The sequence below is a fragment of the Pempheris klunzingeri genome, chromosome 7 (assembly GCF_042242105.1).
Source record: "Pempheris klunzingeri isolate RE-2024b chromosome 7, fPemKlu1.hap1, whole genome shotgun sequence".
Taxonomy (NCBI): Eukaryota; Metazoa; Chordata; class Actinopteri; order Acropomatiformes; family Pempheridae; genus Pempheris; species Pempheris klunzingeri.
In genome coordinates this window covers 17,698,873-17,718,749 of record NC_092018.1, presented here as the reverse complement: position 1 = coordinate 17,718,749, position 19,877 = coordinate 17,698,873, and the positions used below count along the sequence as shown (strand labels likewise).

The window sequence follows — 19,877 nt, the reverse complement described above, 5'->3', positions numbered from 1 at the left end:
CTTTCTTCAGCAGACTGTCAAAGTGATGATTAAAAACTCCCAATAGACCGTATGCATATTTCATTTAGTCATCAGCAGTCAGAAACAAAGAATCCAATATGAATGAATATGAATATCCAATGTGAATATTGCTTGAAGCAGAATAAGGAGCTCAATCAATACACAAGTTGCAGCTTTTACAGTATATGATGTGTGTCAAACTTTAACCACGGCTTTAACCATCGCATATACATAACTTAATAGCAGCCAAGTGTCATTTCCTAGAGTACAGATTGAAGATGTAATGGATGGAGCCGGTGCCGCTCTGTGCTCACTTGGCTGGGTCTGCTCGGTGACTGGAGGGGAGAGGGAGAGGGAGAGGGAGGGGAGAAAGAGCAGCGCAGCAGCGGGCAAGCCACCAGCCCTGAAACCCAGAAATAAAGGCGAACTTAGCTTGTATGCGCAAGAATAATTTACTGGGGTTTACGACATGGTAGTTTGCATAGAACAACACACGGCTCCGGGGATTTAGGCGATAAGGCTGCGCCGTTTGTGGACTCTACTCGAGACGGCTGGAAACTCAGAAGGAAAGAAAACAACAATACTGGAAAAAGACGGGGGTTACGCACAACAGTGACAATAAAACAACACTCCCCGACAAGTGGTCTGCCTGGTGCCAAGGGTGAAGTCCGGACAGAAAACAACAGGAAATATTGGTGAATTGATATTCCGATTCAAACGTTTTAAACGATAGTTTCCAGATAGCGTTTCTGTGTGAACTTTAAACTCAGGAAACAATGAAGACATAGCGAGCAAGAACTCATCAAGTGTCTCGAAGCTGTTAGCCATCCCGCTAGCGTTAGCTTGGCTATCTTGCACCGAGTGAATGCGAGGTAAAGCTAACGCCCGCTAGTGCAGCCAAGTAAGCTAAGTTAGCTTGTCGGCTAACGTTAGCTGGCTAGCTAAACGCGTTTTTGAGAAACTTTTGCTGTTGTTTCCCCGGAGCCCAAACACTGAAGGAGTGTTGTAAGAACAGAGGGGAAGGGCAGGTTCCCTTCTGGACTTTTTCCCCTCTACATATTTTCCTGGTATGATGGCTGCGGAGGTCAGCAGTGAGGATACGGGCTCGGTCACGACAGGGACAGGGGTGGCAGGCGGAGGAGGCCCGGAGACGGCCCCTTTCCCCTACTATCCCAAGACGAACAGAGTGCGAGTCACTGATTTGGGACAAGGACCAGCACCGACCCTCCGCCAACATTCAAACACCTCTCCGGACTCACTTCCCGACATGAGTATAATCTACCCCATGTCTGGTGGGGATGTGACCGGACAAGTGCTGTCCGCAACAGGGAGTGGCGGAGTAGGAGGTGGACATTCAGTTTTCCAAGGAACAAGCTCAGGGACCGTGAGCGGCATTTGCTGCTCTCCCACATCGGAGGGTCCAGCTAGTCGGATTTCACCCACATCAACAGGCCCGGATGGGCCCAGTGTCTTTCCCCCACTGCCACCACCTCCTCCTCCCCCTCCAGGCTGTGGGGGGCTCGGCGGCACTATGGATGAAAGCGACCTGCAGGATGGACCGGAATACGAAGAAGAAGAGGTGGTGTTCCCCCTCACTGCACCTCCCACGAACCAGTAAGTATACCACCAGTGATAACCACGTCCTCTTCATTGACACCTAGAAATCAGCATTTTCAAGCATCCTGCACTTTTTCTTGGGTTCACTTCCTTCCTGCTGCTGCTGCTGTTTACTTCTGCAGGTTCAATGGTGACTAGTGCTGCTCATCACTTATGATGTGCATTTACAGCCTACCAGCTTTACTCCACTCTCTGTAGATTTGTATGGTCAATAACAACTGAGGCCATGAAATAATCCCCTTTTAACAAGACCTGTTGCCTACTGTGTATCATTTTTTACATTTGCAAACTTTTTGGAGGAATCAAAATAAGTTTAAGCAAGTTGGATTAGCAGCAGAATGTGCAATTTGATGGTGCACTGTTATTTAAACAGTCAAAGTCAACTTGTTGTTGGATCTAATTGTTACACCCTAATTCAAAGTGCAGCTAACAGGAAAGTGTTGATGTCCATTGCATGTTTTTACAATCCATGTCAGAAACCTTACTGTGAGGAGTGCCAATTTTAAGCATTTTTCTTTATTGACCCTTATTGATCAACATTTGATCAAATATAAAAAGTTTATTTTCGCGGACTGAAGGGCATTTTACTCTGGCAGGAGTACAATCAACATGAGCCATTTTAACAGGACACCTAAGTAATTAATAAGCATGTCTAAAGCAGCAAGAAAAGCAAGCATGAATAAAAAATGATACAGTATCATCAAACAGAATCGCTACTCCTGCTCCTCTTGTCATTGTTCAACAAATGACCTCACTGTCAGGAAATTGTTTCTATAAGACCAGAACTGTATTTTCGCTGTTAGTTCGTACCATTAATTTCCCAACACACAAGATAAACTCTCAGAGACAGAGATCTCAGTTCAAAGTTTTACTTGCAACAAGCAAGGAGTACAGGCAAAGATCTACATCTGCACTCAGCGGTCTCAGTGTCTTTCAAGCATATATAACATGTATAAGCAAAGTTCCTCCTCACAGCAGTCCTCCGCCGCACCCTGCTCCCTCTCCTCCTTGCAGGGGAGGTTGGTGGGAAACGCAGGTACGCTGACTTCTCTCCGTTCAAGGCCTTCTCGAACTCTTCTTTATCTCAAGAATGCAAGCACAGTCTGATACATCCTACACCAACACACATTTCTTTGATCTGTGTAAAGGTCACAGCAACCATCACACAGTCCAGCATCAGGCTAAAACTTCATGATAATAAAGCATAAATGTACTAACATAAAAATGTATTAGCATAAGCGTGTCTGCACATTTTCTATTTCCTAACACTCACAAAATAAAGAAGATTTAACATACTTAATTAAGCAGATTTTTACCTCAAAACAAAGCCACAGTCTTGTATCATCAAAAAGCTATAGCATACAAATTGTTGTAGTCTAATTAAAGGGTAATGTTGGCATTTTTTAAAAGTGGGCTGTATTTTTTTGTGTGTGCATGTTTTGGTGTAGAGATAACTAATGGGTACAAAAAGTTTCGGAATTGGTCCCATGGATTACCTCAGCTGTCAGCTGCAAAACGGGCTGCAATTGTCTCAATGTAATCCACGAGGGCAACTGCACCCATCAAAGCACGTCCACTAAGTGCTTGCTTTTGCCACTAACAGACTCAGATTGTTGTTCTAAGTGTCTGGCAACATTATGGAAAGGATCCCTACAGAGACAGACTTTCTGATACAGAGTAAGATTCTTTTTGTTTTTACCAGAAACGGGCATTATATCGCTCTCGTCAAAGCTACCAGACTCCATTGACAAAAACAATAATTTTTATCTTGCAGAACACTGCAAGCACCAATGACTTTGGTGCTTGAAAGGGTTAGTACGGATTTGAGCATTTGCAGCTATTGCAGCCTGTTTCACAGCCGTGGGCTGAGGTTTTTGTACTTATTAGTCATTTAGACAAAGTATGAAAAAATAGTGCCAAGTTGAAAATACTGGAATTACCCTTTAAGTCTTACTGGTTTTTGTTTAAGAATATATATATATATATATATATACACACACACACACACCCACCTAGTAGAGGTCTAAGGTCAGTACATGTTATCTAGGTCAGCAACATCTTTATCTGCGCCTTTTTTGTATCAAAAACCAGTTATGTCATGCCTGCACCACAGGTTCTGATCACAATTGATCAGGACAGTATGGAGCTCAGCTTGAGTCAAGGTGCTTGACATTCACCATTCACCTTATATTCAGGGGATGCACAAATTCTGCCCTACCAACTTTGTTAATACTGTATATTCTTAATTAATCAAATACTTACTTTTGATTCACTGAGCAACAATTACCCCTTTTATGTTTTTAACCTATAGTAATGTTAATCAGTTCTATTTTGGCTCATGTGATTGGTATAGTGTCACATTGCAGCCTACTAAACACCTGTTAGTACGTCACTTATAAAATAACCTAATTATTTTCATTGAAGTGTGGTGCTCTACCAAGCTACATGGAAAACAAAAATGAGGCTGAAGAAAATTCTAATGGGTCTGCTTTGCTACACTGTTGTCTACTTGTAGGCAATTTACAGTCCTCTGATTTAATGGACATTATGTTGTAGGAATGTAATATATTGTTCATGATTAAAGTGAAACCAGCATAACACAGGATATTTATGAACGCTTTTGATTGCAGCATGGAGAATGCATCCTAAGCATTGTATTTTAGAACAGCATCTCTAATTATAGGCATATTTATGAATTTATCAGGCATGCACACAAGCACATGTCCAAACCCGTGTGCATGCTGGTGTTGTAATAACCTAAATACGGCCCTCCCATTTGTTACAGTCTCATTAGAGAACTGCTGAGCTTTGTCATTTCTGGCCCTCATATTGTAAGATATGGAAGTGACTGGGCCTGGAGTGTGGATTCAGCTCTTATTTTAGGAGCCACTCTATATCTCCCTGTCAGAATACAGAGGAAGAGGAAGGCCAGTGTTTCACTTGTCTTGCCTGTACTTGCAATGAACAACCCTACAAGGAATTAACTGCACTTGAATCCAAGTTCTTACATATAGAACTGCTGTGAAATTAGTAGCTTTACCAAAGGACTTCTTCATGGGTTTGTATTTGGATTCCAGTTTATCAACTTGCAGGGTTGCCAGTGAGGCAGTGGAACAGTTGTCACTTGTGCATGAATGACATTGATTTTCTTTGGTTTTGCTTGTTTCACAATGAGAGGCTTGTAGTGAAATGTTTCCCTGCCGCATTCGCTAACACATAACTTTACACGCTGCTTAGAGTCAGTATGAATCTACTCACTTCAGACTACTCAGAGATGCTTTACTCAACAGTGTTGTGCAAGCTTTTTCTCTATTTTGGGTTTGTGGTTTTGGTGAATTGCTTGTAGTGGTGGTGAAGCACCGGAAACCTGGACCACATTTGTTTCTGGTTATTATTAGTTCCCAAAAGGTGTTGTAAAGTGTGTGTCAGTGTATATTGAAATGAGACCTACCCTTGCGGCCTTTATGGACAATGAACTTTGTCCACATCAAACTGATCGATGTTGATCTGTAAAGAATTTGTTGTTCACTATATTCTTTCTTGACTCGCTTTTTTATTGAATAGTTTACTATTGTCAGAGAATTGTAACCAGCAAAAAATATGATGGAAAAAAAAACATGCTTTCACATATATGTAAGTGTGTGCTCATCACGAGAACACCTGCCATTGGCAATACAAGCAAGGCCAGACAGATTGTCCTAAGAGCTGAACACACACAGCCCTCATTCATCCTCTTGTCTGTTGGTGGATGCTTCTTGAAAACAAGTTATAAGGTGCTGCCTTTGCTATGTAAAGATGACCCAGTTAAGGAGAGTGTTTGTCCCTCCCTCTCAATGTGCCACTGATCCACTGTGGGCTGATATATGGACCATCTGCGTCGTTACTGTCTCATCCAGTAGTGCTGTCCTATAGATGGTAGCTAATCTAATATACAGGGATTCAGGCAAAGTGCATCATGGTCATGGACATAGCTCAAATTCAGGCCTGGAGGCAATAAACTGTATCTCATGGCCATGTTTTATGGCATAAAATCAACTTACCGTGTGCCACATTCTGCATGTGAACCTCCTGTCTACATGTAATGCAAAACATGCATACATTTGTGTATGCATGCCATGCTGTGCCTGGAGTAGTATATGCTAGCGCCAAAACTGCCACTGGTAGCAATGGGTTTAACGTCCACAGCTGACAACCCTGAATGATTGTGAATCTCCTCCTGCCCTTTTCAGCTGTGCATCTATCTGTGTATGCCTTCTGTAATTGGGCTCCGAGACAGATATTATGTTCCTTTGAGTCACGTTAGCTGCCTGCGTAGTGCACATTGGAAGAGTGATGGTGGAAAAGTTCCACACTGTTGGAAGTGGTCCCACTGTGCGTTTCACAGTGACTGTGAAAGCTAAACTTGGCACATTTGCGGAGCGCGTGAGAGTGAAACCGTTGGTGAGAGAGAGAGATGAACAGCGGTCGCATACATTCACACCTCTGTGCAACAGTATGTCATTCATAAACAATGGATGAAGCACTGTGATAAGAATTTCACACTGATGATGGCTTAACGAAGAGGCAAGAGTGAAGCAGTGAGGCGGTCCTACCAGTGCACGTTCCTGCTGCCATGAGAAACCTCCAGCCCAGTGCCTGAGCTTAAACAAACAGCACGTTGGGAAACGAGTCATTGATTTCGAGTTTCCACGAAGATTAGTGAGGATTTTAAGTCATAAAGGGTTTCCCTGAGGGAGGAAGGAGAAAAGGGGGAAAGAAAAGTTGGATTTGAAGTTCAGTGGCTTTAACGAGTTTACCAGATTTAGCAGTTGCCTGTGGAAACACCTCTGTAACTGCAGTATTAATTGAGTACCCACACCACTAACTGACCCTTGTGTTGGATGGCAGATACAACTGAATTCTCAAATGACACAAGGATCATGCTCCATAGCTTAGGTTATTCCACGGTGGGGGTTGTTCCCACTAGTCAATTATAACAAAGTAGCATCTTATTAATGGGATTGGACCAGTCACTGCAGAGTTTTGATGACTGGTGAGCCCAACAATTAGAATTATGCCTGTAATTTCCTGTCATACATTTTTGAATTACTACACTACTCTTAGCTGGAGCGTTACATAGGCTAGCGTAGCTTAGGTCCATTTGCACCTTTTCGCATAACTGCCTGCTCAGTCTCCCAACCATTGTAGCGAAGGATGCACTTGCTTAGAGTTGGTTTACTAGACCCATTGATTGAAATACTAGCTACACTTTTATTAGTGTAAGCTCTGTGTGGTGCATTGATAAGGCAAAGCTTATGGTTTCTATGCATTTTCAATGTGTTACGCAATGTCCTGTCATGCCCTTCCAATACCCACACTGCCCTGCCTTTTCTCTCCTGCATCCTGTTTTCAAGACTTCTGAGCCACTCATTGTGGCCTTAACAGGATCCTCAGAGGCATTTCAGTTTTGTTTGACAATGCCCAAGATTTTTGATTTGACTGACTTTTCACATTAGTTTGGTGTCTTGAATAATAAATTAAGTACTTTGCATAGAAAGTGTGACAGTGCCAGGTTAGGCTCAAGTGCTACAGTACTACAGGCATGACTTCCTCCACAGCCAGTAATGAAAATGTTCTTCACAAAGTTTTGTCATTGTATTGTCACTCGTACAAAAGAGCAGCTAAACATCTGAAAAATGTCCTTTTTATTCAGTGTTATCCACCATTTACAAGCAATAAATCATTCTTTAAGTATGATGCATACAACATTGGATGCAGTCAGCACATGCTCTGCTCTGCCATGTAGGTCAGGCTTATATATTATGATAAAATGAGATGATTTGATGCATGAATTTATATTGGTAACATATCCTTGTTCGGTTATTGAATATATCACAGTAGAATATTGTGTAACTTCAAGGTTTGTAATATAATCGTGACTTAACTTTTTAATAACAATGAAAAAACAACAATAAAACACTGTAGCGCTGGTGTGAACATTAATGCATGAAAAATAAATCAAAATCTTACTCGTATCCAGTAACAAATCACACCTGAAACCTGGCTCTGCCACTCTTAACATATTTTGATAACTTCACGCCATTCATATCATCATATCATATTGAATTAACTGCTCTAAACCCCTTCTGCCCCCTGTGGTTAATATGTGCCACGGATATCCGCTCTTTGAATGTAAATACAAGCCAGTCTTCCATCTATATTTTTACACAAGATTTGCAAAAATCTAAACAGAAATGAGTAATATAGAGTATATTTTTTTCTTAAAATTAAACTACCTGGTATACAGGAAATTTTACCAGTTATTTTGCCAGTACCAGCTGGCAGTAGGTAACTTTGTCCCTTACATAGCGTACTGTATATAGTACTGTATATATTTTGCCCGTTACTCACACATGCTGTATGTTGTAGCCTATGTCTGCTGCAGGTATAGCCACTCTCATCTTTACCTGCGATGGAACTTGATTTATCTGGGAGAAAGTAGCCCACTTTTTATTAAAACTGTTACAAGTCTAAATGCCTTGATGATATCATTCTTTATATATCTTGCCTGTCAGTTGTTTTTAAGCTAAATGATACTGATATTATTTGACTGAAATGCCATTTGTCCGGGACATTGAAATCATCCAGGACATTTGAACTGGAACCAATGGAAACCCTGCCGGTCAGTAACAGTATTGTCACAAACTAAAGTGACTCTGGCTATGGCTCTAACTTACCACTCAAAAAATATTTAGATAAAGCCTTGTTGTAAACGGTTGATATGCAAATGTGGATTTAAGTTATTGAGGGGTTATTTTCTTGAACATTATGGTCAGTGATCCCTGTTGGATAGTTGACGGTTTTCTTTATCTGCACTCCCACGCATATGTTATGTGGAGCATAGGTCACGTGACGTGCACGGGGCAGGTGTTTCTGACTGTGGTTGGTTAGATTGTGTAGCATTAAAAAAAAAAAAACAAACATTAAAAAAAAAATCACACTGTTGGTTTAAATTTGATTAATCGCTCAGCCTTAGCCTCCTGGATGTTTGTATAGCTTACGTTCAGTTTCACAAGAAATGATGGTATAGATTCTGCAGGAAGCGAATGTTCTTAAGTTGACACCCCCACTTGTAGAAATCAAAATCACAGGAGGAATTTTGTACGAGTACATGACAGTGAAGTCTATTATCAATGATGTAATGATGTTATTTCAGGGAGTCTGATTCACAGCAGGTAAGCTGAGATGTGCTTTGGTTCCCGTGCGTCTGGTGGCGCATTAAAATGATGATGGTTGGCTAGCATTCAGGTTGAACAAGGCTTAAGATGCTCGGATGGCCCAATCCCTCTCTCTGTCTGTACTGTTTAATTCTGCATTGTGTGCCGTCACTCTTCTGCTCTGACCGAGGTAACAAGCTGAGGCAGTACATCATATGCAGAGCAAAATAATACCAATTCACAACTGCTGTCAGGCCTCCACAGCTCTCCACCTTTTTATCTTTCCATTGTGGAAAGTTAAGCACACAAATATAAGTAAATGGTTGAGGGACTGCAGTTTACATAGTAGTTGTTTGGCTGGTTGGTTAGTGCATAAGCCCATGCAGTGTTTATATTAAAAACAGTGTTTGTACATTTACTAAAGGAATGCTTAGTGTGGGGTTGAAACCAGTCTGCAACCTTGTGGGTTGGAGAGATCATGTCAGTGTGTGTTTTAATGTTTAAGCATAGTTGAAGCCAGGTGTGTATAAAGTTCTCTCTTAGGCTAGCGTAGGTTCCACTGTTGCAGGTCTATGTATTTGAGGGTTAATGGGCAGCACATTAACGTGTATTCATACAGTCGTCCATGTGTGTGCAGAGATGCCACTCCCTACTCCTGCTGTCCCCCCGCTTCAAAAACCAATAGGCAGCATGCTCACGATGCGTGGCTTTATGAGAGAGGAAGAGGGAACGGTAAGAGGAAGAGCGGGGAGCAGGATGAATTGGGAGCAGAGACTGGAGGGCTACAGTTTGCATCACTCTCTGACCACCTTCTTCACAACAGCGTAGGATAATGGAGCTAGACATGATCACCCAGTTTTCCTCAAATTAGTCAGCACAACTAAATGCATGTCGTTTCTCAGTCTGCGTCTCTGTGTCCTCCTGTTCATTTTTCATCCATGGATGTTGCTCATTGACCCTAGCAACGGGAGATGACTGTATCAGGGTGGCAGCAGGGTCACATCATCATGCCTTGTATGGATTTAGAGCTGCCTTTGCTCTGCTTTCCACATCGGAGCTCACAGTTTTTGCCTGGCCAGCAGCTGTATCAGTGGAGTGGGCGCACCTTGTAAGACGGGACACAGGAGGGAGATGCAGCAGAGGGCGAACTCGGCGTAAGTGTGGCATCAAGTCACCCTGGAACTCTAACCTCACCTCCGTAACAATGGGCTGTTAGACACAGCAGACTGCTTATCAAACATTTTTCTAATTTCAGGATTCCGATTCTATTTTGGTTGTTAAAATATTATTTGTTTAAAAGGAAAATCTGGTGTGTGCGCCTGCAGTTTAGTCATTTAATATAACACAGGGTGCTTTTCTCTATGTGAGGTCTTTCAGTTAACTGTGTTGATCTGAATTGTAAGTTGTTATCACCGAAGCCTACTTCAAATCATTTTGTGTCCTGAATGTGTGGGAAAATGTTTGCTGGCTAGTGAAACACTATCTAATGTGCCAATTTTGTCTAAGCACATAATTCACTGACATGACTCATAGAAGTCAGGAAAGGTGTTGTATAACTACACGGTAATAAGTGATATCAAGATATTGGCTCTATTTAAGAATATTAGAGGAGTGTCTATTGGGAATTCAGTTCGTGTGTAAGAAACGATATATAGAAACTCTACAGCTCCCCTGAGGTGCATTGCTAATGTACAGTAATGCAGCGTTTCTTTACTTTTTGATACTGATGAAGGCTGACAGTACGTCTGTGGAGATGTTTAAGTACAGCCGCATCCATCAAGACAGAAGAAGATGAAGAAAAGAGACAGAAGCTGGAGAGAGAAAGAGCTCACAAAAGAGCTTAATGAGAGACGAGGTCCAACTCAATCAAGTCACGGCAATCTGTGTCTGTCCTGGTAGTCTTATTGCCCTTAGAGACTCGGCTCCAGCCAACAGAAAAAAGGAAACACTTTAAGATTTTTCTAGCATACGTCCGTAGATAAAGTGAATGGGCACAAATAGTAAAATTTTTGCTTACCTGAAACTGTCATTAAAACTTTGAAGAATGGATAATGTACAACTGTTTCAGCAATCCATTAACAGAGGCTTATTAAATGTTCCTACCCAACATACTATGGTTATAATTACTTTTTAAAAACAGTTATGCTTGAATAATTTTGGTCAGTAGAGTATGTGGTATCCTCATTTTGAGCACAAAATCTTTCTGAAGACTTGGTGCCCTTTTCAAACTGTGGCTTGTCATTGCTTCAACGTCTGTACTATTTTAGAAGTAATTCCACCTTGGGATGACACACTTCGTCCCAGGGATTTTAAATATACTTAATTTTTCCTATAGACTTTATATAGGGAGGGTTTTTTTTTACTCAGGCTATTGATGTTGTCACTCATTTTAAAAATTCATTTATAAGTCCTTGCCCAATTTATTCTATAGGAGTATACAACATGCTTATGCTGACATTGCTGTCTTCAAGTGCGTCTAGAATACCCTAAGCCCTGAGTACACATTAATGCCCCAACAATGCAAGCAGCGTATGTTGTTAAGGCTAGAGGTTATTTATATTACCTCATATACAGTATATTGTAGTACAAAAATATACATAATACATTTAATTACAACATCAATTACATACATGCCTGGTATGCTCTCACACGTGTAGTTTCTGCAGTCACTGCAGTTACAGCACAGTTTAGGCTAATTGCATTTTGTTTCATTTCTAGAACTGATAGTAGAACTAAAAATATATATAAATATTCATCCAAGTAAAGTGCTTTACATTATAAAGTTGTGGCCATAGTCACATAGTGGTGGGTAGAGAGAACAAAAAAGATACCCAAGTAAAAATATTGTTAGTTTATAATCGATGAGTCAAGTAAAAGTACTCCTATCGTAAAAATGATTACTTGAGTAAGAGTAAAACGGCATCTCATAAAACTTACCTAAGTAGTGAGTAACTTTGGCACAGACATAGATTTAATTTACTGCATAGTTAAAGTATTATAGTATTACGTTCAAACAGGTCCTCAATAGGGAATTACTAATGTGCACTCCAAAATCAATGTGCATCAGAGTGCACGTTAATTGTCATTTAAGTGCCATATCCAGAGCCAGACAAATGAAAAATACATGCTGTTAAGCACTGTTTAATCTCTTAAAACATCAAGAAAAAAAACTTTGTCACTTAGTGAATCCTCACAGGAGAGGCTTTTCGCACAGTCCACATCGTGTGTGTGTGTGTGTGTATCCTTATTGTGTTTCTGGTGTAAACACGAACCAGTAGTCCCCATGGAGGCCTGGTCCTAATTAGACAAAAGATCATTTCTGAGGTCAAGGTAAGGGTTAAAGTATGAATTGGGGACAGATTAGGTTCAGGTTAGGTTTAGAAATGAATTGGTTATTGTTAAGGGTTGGGTTAGGCTGTCCATAATGAATGGAAGTAAATGCAATGTCCTAATAAAGGATAGCTATGCAAACTGTGTGTGTGCACGTGCATTCAGTGTTCTAAGCATAAACCTCCTAAATTCCTAAAGGTTGAGATGACCACCGTATTGGGCTGGTGAAGAAGGCAAAGCACAATATGCGTATTATTCCTCGTCATTTGAAAGGCAAACAGGGTCTGGGTGTTGGGCTAGGGATGTGCATGTGCCTCCTCTGAAGGAGACTGAGGTGTTTCATCATCTGCCATGATCTTGAACTTCTGCCAGTTGGAAGAAGAAAACTACATTGTTCACTTTATATTCTTCCTGTGGCTTCATGCTTATTCTCTCCAAATAAAAGCTTTAAACTGTGATACAACCATAGTGAGATTTTATGCGGCTCAACACTATAGGCATAACCTACTTGTGATGTAATATTTTTAAAGCATTCAGCCTTAGAATATAGCCAGAAGTATTGTGTACTCAATAAACCACGCTGATGATGGCTGGAGCCTACAGTAAGCCCTACATTTTGGCATCTTGCCCAAGCGCACTAGGCTTGGGCTTGTTCGATTTCAGCAGCGTGCAGTAATATTGTTTTTGGCAACATGACACTATTAGCTGAACTATGCATATAACTTAACGTAGTAACTCGTATGTTCACAGTAACAGCTGAAAGGATTGTCTCATGATGAAGTGACTGTATCGGTATCTTGTGTGAAAGTGATGTTCAGGGTGTTGGCATAGTAGGTGAAGTTGACTCCTGCTGCTCACTCAGCTCAGCAGTTTGAAACATATTTCGGTGTTGTGTCATTCACAGGGAGTTATGACTTAGTGTAGAAAGCACCGTCATCTGAGTTGCCATAGTACCATGCATTAAAGTCTGTACGCGCTTACTATGTATCAGTTGGTATTAGTTATCCTGTTGTAGATGACCATGTGGGAACTGTATGCGGAGAGATAAATGCCTAATCCTGAGCTGAGCGTCAGTAGAGGAGAGAACCAGCACGTCACTGTGCTGCCTGCTGCTCATGTACAGACAAGACAGGGCATTCCTCAAGCTGATAGTAGCACTGTATCCTATCACCGCTGCCACGGCTCATGCTCATAGTCTGTTTATCATAACACCATTTCGCCTGGTTTACCCACTCACATCCAATGCCATCTTGGACAGTGTAGTTTAAAAATGGAATAATACTGCCCATACAAAACTCTGCAGGAAACTTTATCTATGTAGCCTTTCCCAAATGTATAGATAGATGCCACATACAGTGCTAAGTGTCAAATTTCGCAAATCATAAAATACATGTTAAAAACAGCAAATTGTGTTCTAACTCTCTCCTGAAGGTGCAGACGGCAGGATGTAAGGGGTGTTTGCGTTAGGTGAAGGGTCAACTAAATCAGCCAGGTTACGTATATCCGCAACAACAAATCTACATGGCTGCGATTGCTATGGCAACCCAGAAAACATAGTGCACAGCTGAAGTAACAGAGGAACACCACAGCTATAAAATGTATGTTTAAGTGCGATAAACAGCAACCCAAACTCAAAATACTGCAAAGCAGCCTCGCCCAACATGTGACCCAGTGGAAAGTGAGTTTGCACTGAATTTGATGATAATCAATACACGGAAATAAAAATGCACCAGCGAAACCTTTAATTCCTTCGGTGTGTAGTTGAGGTGTAGAGAAGGAGAGGGATTCAGTAATTCCAACAAGTCGTTTATTGTTGCATGTCTGCCCAAAGCCAGAGCTGTAACAGTACAATATGGTGAGTGACAAACTAATGTATTATGTCTGCAATTTAACAGTTGTTTTGAAAACTCACCTGTTGCTGAGCTCCAAAAAACACCAGCAGTGAAGCCCCCCCCCCCTCCCCGGCATCCTGCACTAGAGCAAAGTGCTGTTTTGTATGGAGTCCTGGCTTGAATGCACAATGCAAACAAATGTCCATCCACACTTGAAATTAGCTGCTTGGAATTTCAATGGTGGAAAAATCTATGCAAATGAGTCTTCTGCTCTAAGAACTCCAGTATTGTTCAGCAGTGTAAAGAGGTCAGCAAGTCACCATTCTGTCAACTGTGCATTGTTAATTCATTACCTGTCAGTCATACATAAAGGCAACACATCTGAAAACTTGAGGTCTGTGTTCAAACATTTCTGATCCGAGCATTTTAAAGATGAGAAAGTTGAACTAAAAAAAGACCTAGAATAAAGTCCAATCTTAGGTCCAAGATTTTAAGTCCTTTTTGTTTATTGTCACCACTACATTTGAGCAAGATTATTTCTTGTTTAAAGGAAGAACTTCTAGTATTGACCCATGAATTTAGGCTTTCGGAGTCACTTTAGACTGGTTACATGTCAGCAGTGATTTCTTAATTCATTAACCCTTTTTACCCATCTTTACATTTAACATTTAGTTATGTTTTAGACATGTGGGGTAAGTTGGTGGTTAGGCAAATGATAACTGCCTACAGAGTCAGAATCCAGGAATGAAAATGCACAAGCACTAAAGTGACACAATGGTCCAAGATATTTCACACCCTGCTTTCTAATCAAATCTGTAAATTTAAAATCACACCACAAAGATGTCACATTAGGTGGGACTAAGTTAGACTTATGTGTGCAGGCTAGCTCTTTTTGTTTTTTAGTAAACAGCATATGTTACTATTTTAAAACTTTCGTCTGCAACTCTATAAACAGCCCGGAATAGTCGAGCTGATGCAGCTCGTGGGCATTTGTACCACAGCCTGTCCCACAGCAAAAGCAGCATGCTGTCTGGCAGGCCGACGCACAACCTCGGGGAGTATCAATTTGAATTAACATTTTGCTGCATTAGCGTAGCTCCCTCTGTAAACATGCATGCCAAAGAAGTTTGGAGTATATTGTAGTCAAAACAGTAGACTGAGCCGCATCTTTCTGGAATGAGGCCAGGACAAAAATAGGGACGACAAAAAAATATATATATTCTGAAAAATCCCAAAGAAATGCAGCCATAACATGTCTAGTGTTGTGCGATACCAAAAGCCCAAGGTGATGACTAAGTAAATGTTATTAAACAACGTGGCATTTACATGTGTATGTAAGTTGCAGAGTTTGTCGTACATGTGATTGGTGATTAATAATTACATTCTCAGCCGGTCACATCAATAGTCTCATCACCTTGAAACAACAGTGCCAATAACAGCTCAACGAATTGGCCTCAACTGGAAATTATAGCATGGATGGTGCAGAGTGGCACAATGTGAACACATGTCTGCAGATAGAGGCGGAGCTGGGCAGAATACCAAGTTGTGTACGGGTGTGTTTAGATAGCTCCTTAGACTATGTCAGGCACTGGGTTAATAAGGTTTCATGAAGGTTTTTCTTTTGAATTGGCTGCCCCCTCTGTTTAGTTGTTTTAAAATGGCTTTAAGCAATGGAAACGGTATCTGGCCCTCACATTGATCTTCATGTGGTTTTGTGGCTAGTTTTGACCATGTTTTTGTAGATGTTGTGATTTGGGTAATTTGGTTCTGAGCTCAGGATTAGTTGCAGTTAGAGTTTGTACTTGAAATGAGTTTTATTTGTCCTTTTAACGACCATTTTAAATGGGGTGTAATGGGCGGAGTTGGTACATGTTGGTGGGTGCATGAACTACTACTAATTGTCTAGTTTGGCTTGTAGGATGGTGTGCGCAGCGTTGCCTTCTGCCATTCGTCTTTTACAATCGTCTATCTTTCCCTCTTCACTGTTCTATTCCCCTTCAGTGTTGTTTACCCCAGCTTCCACAGCCCCTCAAGGGCTGCTCGTCCCTACTCTCCAGCTGCTCTTAGTCACCCTCTTCAATTCTCTTATCACCCAAATCCCTCCAAAGCCCCCTCTCCGGCTTATTCCGTGATAGCAGACTTCATCAGGTTTTTTTTCGAACAAGACCAGTACTCACCTAAACCAAATGGGAGCCCTTTAGGTCTCCCGTGAAAAGAGCTACTGCAGTACCTCATTCATCTTCTCACCGCTGGATGTTTTTCCAGTCACAGCTCCCCCCCCCCCCTGTTCTGAGAGGCACCAGTGGCCTAAATTTGGAAAAGCATGTTAATTTTTTACCCCAGCTGGCAAAGCCCAGTCAAGTTCAGCCTCACCTGCTGAAATTTTAACCAGTGTTGTTCCTAAGGCTTCTGTTTAATTCAAAAAGCAGCAAGACTTTAATGGTGTGCTGGAAAAAGAAACAAAAGCTTTCTGATTTAAGCTTTTAGGTGTTAAGAATACATGACCTGCTCATTCTGTTTGGGCTTCATATCTAATATGGATTTCACTATTAATTACGCTGTTTGATCATTTACTTGTTTACTTATTTCCTTTTAACAAGTTTATAGAGGTAATGTGAACTGAAAGAGGAGCATTACGCTCTCAAGATTAAAATGGAAATTTATTAAATAGAGCCCCCCAACCCCCATAAGCTCAGCTTTGTTGACTAACTAGGATACCTTACTTACATCTAGTCTGGAGTCTGTTGGCCTCTTACAACCATGTTGTGTGTCAGTTTCATCTTGGTATAGTTTGACTTTCATGGCTACACATTAGACGCCATTTGTGAACATTTGTAGTTTCATAACGTACCATTCACCTGTCTCTCCTCCTAATTATTTCCTCCCTCTGTCTCAGGTGGTACCATGGCAAGCTAGACCGAACCATTGCTGAGGAGCGGCTGCGCCAGGCCCGGACCCCTGGCAGCTACCTCATCAGGGAGAGTGACCGCCGGCCCGGTTCCTTTGTCCTGTCTTTCCTCAGTATGACCAATGTGGTCAACCATTTCAGGTATGACCAAGAGCATGCAACAAGCGGAAATAACTTAGTGATTGTAGCTATTTTCAGAGATGTGTTCTTACCCAACCTGAACTGGCTCATACAATGCAGATGAAATTCCTGTCTAAACCACCAACAAACAGGGTCTCAAACAGGGATTTAAATGAAACATTTGTCCTTACCACACCATTATAGAGGCTACATACTATCTAGCTACTTAGCTCTCTAGCATGGTCTCGCCAACGTCCTAAAAAATGAGAGTTTTGTGGGTGGAAAAGATGAAATAGTGTTATATGACATTAACTGTTGCACCCTATTATTTAGAGTCCTGCTTGTAGGTAACTTAGAGCATAACATGCCATCTCACAAAAGGCAGGCAGCATGCCACCCTCAAGTAGAAGATAAGGACAGGGGAACTACAGAAGTTATTCATTACCTGCAAACCGAAAGAGCAACAAGGCACAGACCTTGCAGTGGAAAGATCAAACTCAAAGTGGAGCTCATACTGAAGTGAGAATAAGTTTTCTTTCTCCAGGTTGGTGTCTGGGGGCCTGTCATACCATTGCAGACTACTCCAGCCTATTTGTGTCACACCAAGACAGTATGAAGTTTGAGAACGATGGTTTTTAAGATGCATTTCAAGTTGCACATTTAGATATCTGCTGAAACCAATGACTGTATGTGTCCTGTATGGGCGTTTGACACAGAAGACTTTTGCTTTTGTGCAATGTGTCGGCGGGCAAAGTAAAATAAAGAAAACAACACACTTGTCTAGCAGCTGTACTTATTTTTCAGCCTTACAGTCAATAAAACACGACAGATTAGGCATTACGATCTGTGTGATAAAGTGGAAACATGCACTGGTACAAAAGAATAAGCAGACTACTGAGAATAACATTTTGTAGTCACAGGTAGCACCTAGGTGTATTTAAATCTGCACTGTAAGTGCCCAAAGACATAAGGTGTGTGTGCGTGTGTGTGTGTGTGTGTGTGTGTGTGCGTGCGTGCGTGTGTGTGTGATCTTAGCACACATCTGTTCAGGCCATTGTGCTGATTTTGGTCACACTTTCCCACATCATCCATCAATCACACTGCCCCTCATTGCACTAGAGAAATATGCAGATTTAGGTTCTTCTCTTTTTTAGGATTTTCTTTTTGACTAGAATCTGTGCAATTTATAGTATTTTCTGTAACTACTCCACCCATGTTAGACCCCTCTAGTCCCAATGTTTTGCTTAAGAAAGCAAAAAGGTTTGTCTGCAGACATTTTCTCCAGAAAATGCACTTTCTAATTTGAGTAACAATGACATCATCTCCTTTGCTCACATTGGTTATGTGTGGACCCATGATGTCATTGATACTGGAAGGAAGCAGCCTCTCTGAAAGGGAATTATGAACATAAGGTTAATTGCATGACACCTAGACTGGAAGGTTGATATCCTTAGATTGTGCACACAGCAAATGAGTAATAGTACAATTTGGTTTATTCTAAACCCTCAGAGATTCACTCAACTGATGAGCAGAGAGTCGGGATTAGTGGCTCTGAATGGGATATGGATCAGTGCAGTGCTTTTATCAAACCAGTGTAATCATTCACTGGAGTGGTTTTGAGGTTTTTATCTCGGTCACACATTAAAGATATCACGGTCATGATGGTTGGATTTAACGGGGCAGCCTCTACCTCTTTCTGCCTCACTGTCTGAAATCCTCTGGAGATGTTTAGACTTATTTTGCCTTTGTTTTTATGAGTTATGTTTCCTAACTGAAGTAGGAGCACTGATGAAGAACAATATTGACAATGCAGTCCAGAGAGTTGAACATTTTGCAGTGCCTTCAGTGCACAGGTAGCCCATATGTAAAAATAACTGCTGTCTTTTATGATTATTGTGTTTTCTCTCAACAGGATAATCGCCATGTGCGGGGACTATTACATTGGTGGGCGGCGGTTCTCTTCTCTATCAGACCTGATCGGTTACTACAGTTATGTGTCTTGCCTGCTAAAAGGAGAGAAACTGCTATCGCCAGTGGCGCCCCCAGAGGTGAGACTGGCTCCATGGCTGGCAAGGAGTTTATAGCAGATGCCAAAATACTACATTTCAACATATTTGAAACTCTGCAGCAATCTCCCACTATTCAGTATTAAGTATAAACTTTTCCACTGTGTGTGTGACAAGACATTACTTGACTCCCTCCATAGTTGTTTTTAAAGTAAATATTGTGAAATTCACCTTGCCTAACATTATTACGTACTCCCCCGTAAGTTAATGGTGACAGATTTGAGTTGAAATGATGTAATATTAAATATTCTTTCTGTTTTGTACTACACATGATGTATTGTGTATAGTGTCTTGGTTTCTCTGTTGCTTGTGTGGGTTGTGACTGGCAGATGGCACGATGCCATCAATGTGGTTCTTTGAAAACAAATCGTTATGGCTTGATGGCATTTAAATCCAAATGTAATTGGCAGCTTCTTGTTTTCAGTAATGGAGCCCTCTGACCCTTCTGTGTGGAAGGAAAGAGGAAAGCACTTTCACCAGAGATCTAGCAAAACTGAATTCAACCCTTTTTTAGATATGCTTACACTTACACAATCAGTGATAATCAACTGTAAGGTATACAAAATGAAACTGTTTCCTGAAATGATGTGTGGTAAAAATCATTTAAAATATAACTAACCTAATAAAATGTTTAAAGGTTGAAAAATGAGTAGACGAAATTACCCTTTTGAGTTAACTTGAAGTCAACCTTGATTCCTTTTATTCAGCAACTTCCTCAGTGTACAACAGAGTTTTTTTCACATCTTCCTTTTATCCCTTTTCTTTTGCCTTCAGGCAGTATTCAGAACTGTTTAAGGCCAAGCTCAAG

The 19,877-nt window shown here is 41.1% G+C and overlaps 1 protein-coding gene across 1 annotated transcript in view; it reads left to right on the top strand.

The window, feature by feature from the left end:
• The first annotated feature begins 374 nt into the window (after window positions 1-374).
• Window positions 375-19,877, top strand: part of LOC139203472 (ras GTPase-activating protein 1-like) — a 28,259-nt gene continuing 8,756 nt past the window's right edge. The window contains exons 1-3 of the mRNA XM_070833232.1: window positions 375-1,614; window positions 16,872-17,024; window positions 18,916-19,051. Of these exons, the coding sequence (XP_070689333.1) occupies window positions 1,070-1,614; window positions 16,872-17,024; window positions 18,916-19,051 (834 nt within the window). The 5' untranslated portion in view covers window positions 375-1,069. The remainder of the gene's footprint in view (window positions 1,615-16,871; window positions 17,025-18,915; window positions 19,052-19,877) is intronic.